The sequence below is a fragment of the Stegodyphus dumicola genome, chromosome 10, assembly GCF_044657685.1.
Source record: "Stegodyphus dumicola isolate Sdum_Otavi_A_Nest chromosome 10, ASM4465768v1".
NCBI lineage: Eukaryota > Metazoa > Arthropoda > Arachnida > Araneae > Eresidae > Stegodyphus > Stegodyphus dumicola.
The window spans coordinates 95961921-95970474 of record NC_140777.1 but is presented as its reverse complement, the minus strand read 5'-3'; the positions used below and the strand labels follow the sequence as shown (position 1 = coordinate 95970474).

The 8554-nt window shown below is 31.5% G+C and overlaps 2 protein-coding genes across 2 annotated transcripts; one reads left to right on the top strand and one right to left on the bottom strand.

The window, feature by feature from the left end:
• Window positions 1-225: 225 nt before the first annotated feature.
• On the bottom strand, window positions 226-948 carry ND-13B (NADH dehydrogenase (ubiquinone) subunit ND-13B). Its single transcript, XM_035349542.2, has one exon. The coding sequence runs from the start codon at window positions 764-766 to the stop codon at window positions 392-394; it is 375 nt and encodes a 124-aa protein (XP_035205433.1). The 5' UTR covers window positions 767-948; the 3' UTR covers window positions 226-391.
• A 748-nt stretch (window positions 949-1696) lies between these two features.
• Window positions 1697-7756, top strand: LOC146995040 (uncharacterized). Its single transcript, XM_085825282.1, has 2 exons — window positions 1697-1884; window positions 2650-7756. Exons 1-2 carry the CDS (start codon window positions 1765-1767, stop codon window positions 2989-2991), a joined length of 462 nt encoding a protein of 153 aa, XP_085681408.1. The 5' UTR covers window positions 1697-1764; the 3' UTR covers window positions 2992-7756.
• The last annotated feature ends 798 nt before the right edge of the window (window positions 7757-8554 follow it).

Below are 8554 nucleotides of genomic sequence, written 5' to 3'. Positions count from 1 at the left end.
AATTATAAACTGATAACCTGTTTGACAACTGAAAATCTGAATTGAATGAAACAATATAATTTTTAAAAAATGCATATGTACAGGTTATTAGAATGCACAGGCAGACATCTTAACGTTTGATGACGTACTTATATTTAAACAAACAAAAATTATCTACAGTATTGCCCAAACTCGGTTCTAGATATTAATTTATTTCTAATATATGAAAGTTGAACGCAGAAAACGGAATTTCCAAATTCCAAATTTATTATATTAGTGTGTATGAGTATATAAAACATAAAGTTTGATGTAATAACAATACTCCATATTCGTTTTAATTCTGCTAACATAACATGACGATTTCTTACGTTATTTTCAAGTGGAAGAAACTACAAGAAATAAAATTTGATATCTAAATAGGCCATTTCCATTGATTAGAAGGAGGTACTGTCTGTAAAGGCTCCCAGGGTTTCCATGTTATCATTTTTCTGGCTAGCATAAGTTCTCTTTCTGCATGAAGTATGAGTTCTTCAACTTGGCCAGCATTAATTTTTTCCTCCAGTTTTCTTACATCAGATTCTACAGTTACAAGTGCAAGACGTTCTTCTACTAATTTTGCTGTATGTTGGCGATATGCTGCACCTTCGGGTATATTTTCCAACGCACGTAGTATTTTGTTATAGTAACTCGTTAACACACGATGCGGATTTTTAGCCACAGCTAATCCAGTTAACTGCGTACACTTCTTAAGGTTTGCGGCCATTTTTACCTGAAAAAGCATTAACATACTCTACAGTTAAAGCAAGGTCAGAAAATAAAGGTCAACTCATTTTAAAAGGCGTGGCTAAAGCGCTTATTAGATATAACGTTTAACACAATAACAAATGAATAATAAGAAACTATAATAGAATTTTAATTTAGATTTAAGAATGTTTCAGCTATTGAGACTTAATTAACATCATTTTAGTTCTTCGCATCCTGTCGCAGTAGAACTTTAAACTGTAGGCTAACATTAAATTGAAAAAAAAAAAAAAAAAAGTAAAAAAGAAAGAGAAGTAAGAAAGAAATTGAATGAAATGTCGCCCATATCCTTAAAGGAGCCAATATGGCGCAACCAAGGCTGTTCTCCGAACAATATCCAACTGATTCCTTGAAAGAAAGTATAAGTGAAAATCCTCGGCTGCGAAATATTCTCCGAATTTCACTATTTATCTCTTGAGATGTTCCTAATTTCCAACTATACCATCCTTCCGGCTATGAAATAACTTACGTGATGCAAGAAATTACGTGATGCAAGAAAAATACTGAAATATTGAAGTGGCAAAATATACCTAATATTTGAAGACTATTTTAAATCCGTTTTAGTTATACTTAATTTCAATGTATTCAATAAAGTGCTGACCTAATATATAAGGAGATTATTAAAAAATATGAGCATAATTTGAACGCATTTTTTTGCTATGATTAAGTTCTATAAATTACTCCATGTAAATATCAGACCAGCATTCAAGATTTTAAGTATAAGGCAGTTTTAGAGATATCCCTAACGCTCTCTGAAAAAATATCGAATGACCTTTCCACGTTCTCGCATAACCCTAAGCTGAATATTTATAACACGGAGTATATAAACAAGGAGTGGAAACTGGTATTACAACTTTTTCCAAAAATGGTCCACTTTTGTCGCATTATTTATAGAGGGCGCTGCAATCGTTAGCTGTTCTACTTTTCGTAGGATTTGCCATAGGCAATAATACAGAAAATATTGATTTGATATCAATTTCCAGTATGAGTAATTCTTGTAATGCAACCTGCTTCGTCCCCGGATACAACAGTGGTTATACATCTGTTAGGCAGAAGAATAAAAGCTTGGAAATCAAGAATCCAAGTATATTTAGAGCTCCAAAGGTGAGCAACATTTATATCATGCCTGATCACAGTCAGACGAATTTATATAACTTTACAGAACGTCTGGATTGCTAGTAAATAAGAGGGTATTTAAAAAGTAATAGACTGGAAATTAGTTAAATATTTCACAGAACTTTAAATTGGAAATTAGTTTAATATTTCACATAACTTATGTGCATTTGCATTTCGTGCATGAAAGCAGGCAATCCTGAGATTTTTAAAGTTAAATAAATTTCTGGAATTATGCAAGAATGATGGAATATTTGCCTCTTTATTTCATTTACAGAAAAGAAGATTAACTCATTTCCCCTTCTTTTCCGTTTGAAGTAGGTTTTTATAATAAATGGAAATGAACACTATGCTGCTTAAAATTAACTTCACTTGCATGGTTGAGTGAAAACATAACAGTATGAAAAATTGATTTTCCATGAGATAAATTCAGCATATTAAATAAGTTATGAATACTATAAAATCGTGCCACATAATTGAATGGCTGTTAAAAATTAAGATTTAAATCTTGATACACTGCACAGTGAGAACCATTATGCACAAGGATTTTAAATTTGAATGTGTAAAACTATTCAAGCGTTAGTGCTGCAATTAAATTTTAATTTGCCATTACTATTTTCAAATTAAATTTTAATCATTAAATATTAAATTTGCATCAAAGTCACGTTAAAAAAATTGCATACAACAAGAGTATTTTAATTTTGTATGTCACTGAATTCTGATATTTATACATACTTGTTGAAATATATTTTACAGGATCCTGTGCTGCTAGACAAATGGACACATGCAATTCCTCCGGCCGACCAAATACTTTCAGAGAAGGATGTTGTATGCGAGCATCATTTTGCAGAAAGTGATATAAAACAATTTTACGAGATGAAATTGTTCGATGGGACAATATTCAAGTTGGAAATGGGCCGCCCTAGACTCCAAGAAGGAGCAATACCCTCAATCTTTCCAAATCTGCCTTTATATTTATCCAAACCGTCATGTAAAAGAAAAGCACCTGCTGCAAGAAATGTGCCTGTGAAAAGAATGCTCCATTGGTTGCAGATAATGTTGCCGCTACTAAAAAGGATTTTACATTTCTACTGTTGACTGAAAGTCTGCAGAAGATTTCCAAACCGCATTGTTTGTGAACTGTAAATTCTGTAGTTGAATTCATTGTATGTGCTCGATGGGCAACTAATTACATATGTGAAAAATGGGTTATAATTGATAAAGATATGACTGTAAAGGTTAGTTTTGTTTTGACATTTTTATAATTTCAGTATTGCACGTCAAACTGCACTTGGTACTATTGTGCTACACATTCATTGCTTTTTTTTTTTTTTTTTCATGTGTAATTTATTCTTCACTTATTTATTGTTATTTTTTTTCAGTTTTCTACGTTATCTTTTCTGAATTTTTGAGCTATGAATAGATGGTTTTTTTTTTTTTTTTTTTTTTTTTAAATTAAGGAAATTGTCAGAGATGATACTTGTCTGTAGTGTCTTAGAAGGATTATTTTTCAATCAAAAACATGTTCTGAGAGACATAACATGAAATTATGTCTCAATGGAAATGGATTAAGCATATTTCATTGTCATTGGTTTCATGCCTTAGGAAAGAAACCAACAAGTGTCTGGTTAAGAAGCACATGGCAGAGGAACCAATTATTATGACTGACAAATGGCAGGCATGGGTATTATGTGCATAAGATTGTTAATTATCTCGCAAATTTTGTTAAGTTGCAACTGATGCACTTAGTCTATAAAATCCTGCTGCCTCTGAAATTATGAGTACAAAATTGTGGTCTTGAAAAGTAGAATTAGCTAATCACCTACTGAATACCTGTTTCGACATAAAGTTAAGTGTAATGGCCAAGATCCATTGATTAAATCGCTATTAAAAATTTTCTCCTCGTAGGGTAATATGCATCTGTCAATTTCTTCCTAGGGTAATATGCACTATGATCCAATAAAATATTGATCTTGCATTTCTAATTCATTGGTCAGTGTGTGTAATACCTTATAAGCAATGATATTAATTGTATATTATTTTATAGATAATATTTCTTGCTTTCTCATTGTTTTGATTTAATAATGGTATTTTGTTCCCATGTCTAAATAATTGGGTGCTAACTGGTCCAATTTTAATTTTTCAGCCAGTGTATATTGTTTGTCTTGCTGTTTTGTTTGTTTTTATCCAAACATGATGTGTTAATATGTACTAAAGATGCAATAGCTGAATTTAATAATTTTTATGTACCTTTAATTAATATGGCTAATGTTATGCAAATGCTAATTGTTATACTATATCATTAGATTGCAATGCTTGTTTGAAACACAAATTCACTTTAGATCCAGGTGAATCAGCAATCTTGCTCAGCAAATTTCTGATCCATGTAGTTCAGAAATTACCAACATTTTGAAAAATCCTGCCTTGCTTAATTCAGCAAAAGTACATAATTTCTTCATAAATGATTCAATAAGCTTCTTATGTTTGTTTTGAATAAATGAAATAATGCTGGGTAAAAGTTTACAATTGGGTGCCCCTTGTTTATTGGCGATTCTTTTTTGACGCCAAGATCGGCGCCAGGAAGGCACAATTTCAAGATGGCCGCTACACAAAATCAAAATAAGAAGTCAAAGAATTGCACAAGATCTGTGTCCATGTTTTACTTAAAAAAACATCCTAGAATTGCACAACCTAGGCAAGGCACACTGCTTTAAATATGTCCATGTACACATCAATCTATTTTCATTTAAATAAAATTGGGAAAACAAAGTTAAAACTATCGTGGTAACTAGAAGTGAGGTTTCATCACCAAACTTTTTAAAAAAATGTCGCCAATCGAAGGGGCACCCAATTCTACACTAGAGCCTAATGCTGAATTAGTTGTTGTCCCACTAGCGCTGAAATCCTGTGAAAATGAGAAATTTCTCATATATCCCATCTTGGAGTTCAGAAAACGTATGAAATCTTATTGAAAGATTCTTTTAGAAGGGTATGTATAATGACACAAAGAATTTTGTTCTCCCGTCTCATTTTCGTAACAAATACAAATCTTTCACTCCTAAACAGGCTCCATTTAAAGCTATCAGAATACCTAAATATCCAAATGACTTTTTTCTGTGTATATTGGTTGTCCTGTACGAAATTGTGGACATGATCTCATTATTCTAGATCATTTTTTTAAACATCTTGTTTTTTAAGACCTCTCAAAAATCTCACTGCTGAAACTATTACAGCACATTTATTACAATATATGTACCTGGAAGACCAGAAATGATCTTGATTTAGACACAATATCCTTCACTGGTGTTTGAATCGATTACCAAATGCTTGGATATTAAATTATCTCGCTGTATTCCTTAGAGACCTGAGTATAATGAACATGTTAATACCTGCATCAAGAGCTCTTTGCTTATACTTCATGAAAAAGGTATTCCATTTGAAAATGCATTGCTTATCCATCAAAATATTTATAATGGTACTGTTCATCCTTCAACTGGTTATTCTCCTAATATTCTGCATTTTGGAAGAAAATTATCATTACTTTTTAATATGTTTAATCCAGATCCAAGGCCATTCAGGTGGAAAAATCATATTATTTGTGTGATCTTTTAACACAACTAAAACTAAGTTATGAGCATGCCTATGAGATGTTGGAATAAAGCAAATAGAACTGAATACTTGAAAAATGCCATATTAAGATCATTCAATGTTAATGATATAGTGTATGTGAAATCTAAGGTTACATTCCAGCATAGGTTTTCGAAAACTTTTTCTTCTAAAGTAAATGATGTAAATTATGTTATTTGTGCACTTGACAATGATTTTTTCTCAGCCATTTATAGAATTCACATCAGTTGCCTTCGTTTGGCTCCTAAAAGATTCTCCCACACTTCAGTACACTTAATTCTTTTTTTTTCACTCATTTCTTATACTATCATAGAACATTATTACAAGTTATGCAATATGTTAAATTGTTCGAAATTTAATTTTATGTGTCTTTTGTTGATTTCTTGATTGTGTGAGCATAATCATTAGAGTTTAAGGCTTGATCACCCTTAAATATCATTTCGAGATTCAACGACATTGTGCCTAATATATAAGTGCATAAGTGTTTGATTTCAAAATTTCCTGGTATGATGTAATTATAATGGTTTGTATTGTTTTTTCATCCTGTTTGTAATTTATCTAATTAAGTGTAACTGGGGATGTACAAAAATTGCATTTTGCTTTATCATAGAAATACTTCATTTACAATTCTGTACTGTGTACTTGCAATATGGTATATTCGAAAATTTTATGTACCATATTTATATCATGCACTTATATGTATTTTGCATAAAAAGTTGCTTGTATTGAATTATGGAATATTTAAATAAGTGGTTCTATGTTTTAATGTTAAAAATTTTGTTTTTGTGTAGATGGCATGGTTTTGGTGATACCTAAATGAAAAAATCTTTTTATTTAAAATGTAATCTATGTAATATGTATTTCAGACTGTTAGCTCCATAGTGATTGTCATGATTTTATATGAGGCTGGCACCATGATACCGGAATTTTTATTATGCACATAATTAATATTTCCTCCTTCCCTCAAAAAGGGGTGAATATCTGATGAGGTCACATTAAATTTATGTCCTTGGAATTATTACAGCCATCTAGAACCAGATAAGGGATTTCATGTGGCGACAATATTTTTGCCAACAGGTTTGTTATAACATGACCAAGCTATGTCATCAGACAACTAATTTCAGTTCAGTTTGTTTGCAAAGTGAAAGAAATATTATGATTGGTTGTTCTCGCTGTGGAATATTTTCATTTTGTTTCTTATCTTCTGCAATGTCTGTACTTTTAATTTTATCAAGAATTCCTTTTTTTTATTTCACTATTCTAAATTATGATACGAGTGCCCTTTCTAAATTCATTCTGGTCCTTAATGTATTGATGCAAAATTTAATTAAAAAGTCCTTCTTAAGTGTTTTTACCTTTTTTCTCATGTGAAGACTTTATTCGTTTAAAGCTTTTTGTTTTGGCTTTCCAAGTTTTTATCCTATTAGCTGAACCCCTCTTTTGATGATGATAAATTTTTAATCTTTGATGATGTGGAGATAAAGGCTTCATGCTAAGTGCTCCATAAATTAAAATTTCTTGATCCTTGATATTTTCATTGGTTGAAATGTGTAACTGTGCTAGCTTATAAATAGTGGGAATTAGTGAATCTCTTAGTCTATTCATTGTTTTTTCGCTTCCCTCTGGATTTCTGCTGTGTGTACTCTTCTTGTTTCAAATACGTTGTAGTTGGCATTTCTTCGCCCTCTTTTGCAGTTAGCAGAATAAGCCCTACTACATTATGGTATTAGTACTGGAGATGTTTTATGTACCCCCCCCCAAAAAAAAAGTGATGACAGCTGCCGTTACTTTCCGAATTTGAGAGACAGCCCTTATACTTTTCTTTTTGAAGTATGTTTGACTTTTTGTCTCCACTTACCATATGAGAAATGTTGAATGTTGTTAACGAAGGCTGTGAAACTATACTCAGTGCAGAGAAATACAAATTTTTTACGTGCCAGGAGGGATTCTACTGTGGCGGACTTCATATAATCAATATGGAGCAAAGTCTGACGAGAATCGATAAATAAACAATCTTTGAAAATGTATCCAGGACTCTTCTTTTCCTTTTATTGGACAGCTCACCATGACATGGCAAATACCATGATCCTACCTTGTGTAAGCCACTCTACTATTGAAGTATTCTCTTAACACTATAGCTCATCCTTGTGTGTAACAATATAAAACAATACTGCTAAGATTGTTTCGGGATTATTTATATAATTACTGTTACATTTTTATTAAATTTTTGTTATTTAATTGAACTTGTTTCTTTCATTGCGAGTCTTTAATCGTTGAAAAAGAGATATTAAATTGAGAATAAAAAAGGAAATAATTACTGCAAGAGAAAACAGACTTTAGTTTTGTATAGTTAATGATGTTTTTTAAATACCGCAGCAAGCATACATTAGGTATTCTGATATTAAACTGGTAGTTTTGCAACAAATGTAATTAGACTCTATTAGTAAATGATCAGTTCAACAAATGAAAATAAAAAATATGGGATCTTTTCCAGTAAAACATAACACATGGAAAATATTTTTTTCAAAAAAGCAACATGTACCAATTTGAAACTTAACAGCGAGAAAATATCATATCATTATAACTGTGATAAAATTTTTCTGAACATAAGAAATTCATCTTTTAGGCTATTGAATGGGATAGAATGACTTTGAAAACTTATTAACTACACTTAATTTCAGAACGAGAGTAATATATAATTTAACCATGGCCAACAGTTCAATGTCTTCCTACAGATCCTTTGGAGGAAAAGAGCACATATACTTTTTTATGTTTCACGTAGAAAGACCAGGAAAATGCCCATGCAGCTAGCCTCTTGGCGGGATTCGAACCCAGGACCAAATTAGCAGTATTTGGTGACTTTTGCTGCTCAACTGCTGGTGGGAAAGAACAAGGTGCTTGCAAATTGAACACAAATTTAACGAATCACTCTAGCCTCCTATAGCTCACCATTGTGTAACAATATAAAACAATACTGCTAAGATTGTTTTGGGATTATATCATTACTATTAAATTTTTAAAAAAATTTTGTTAT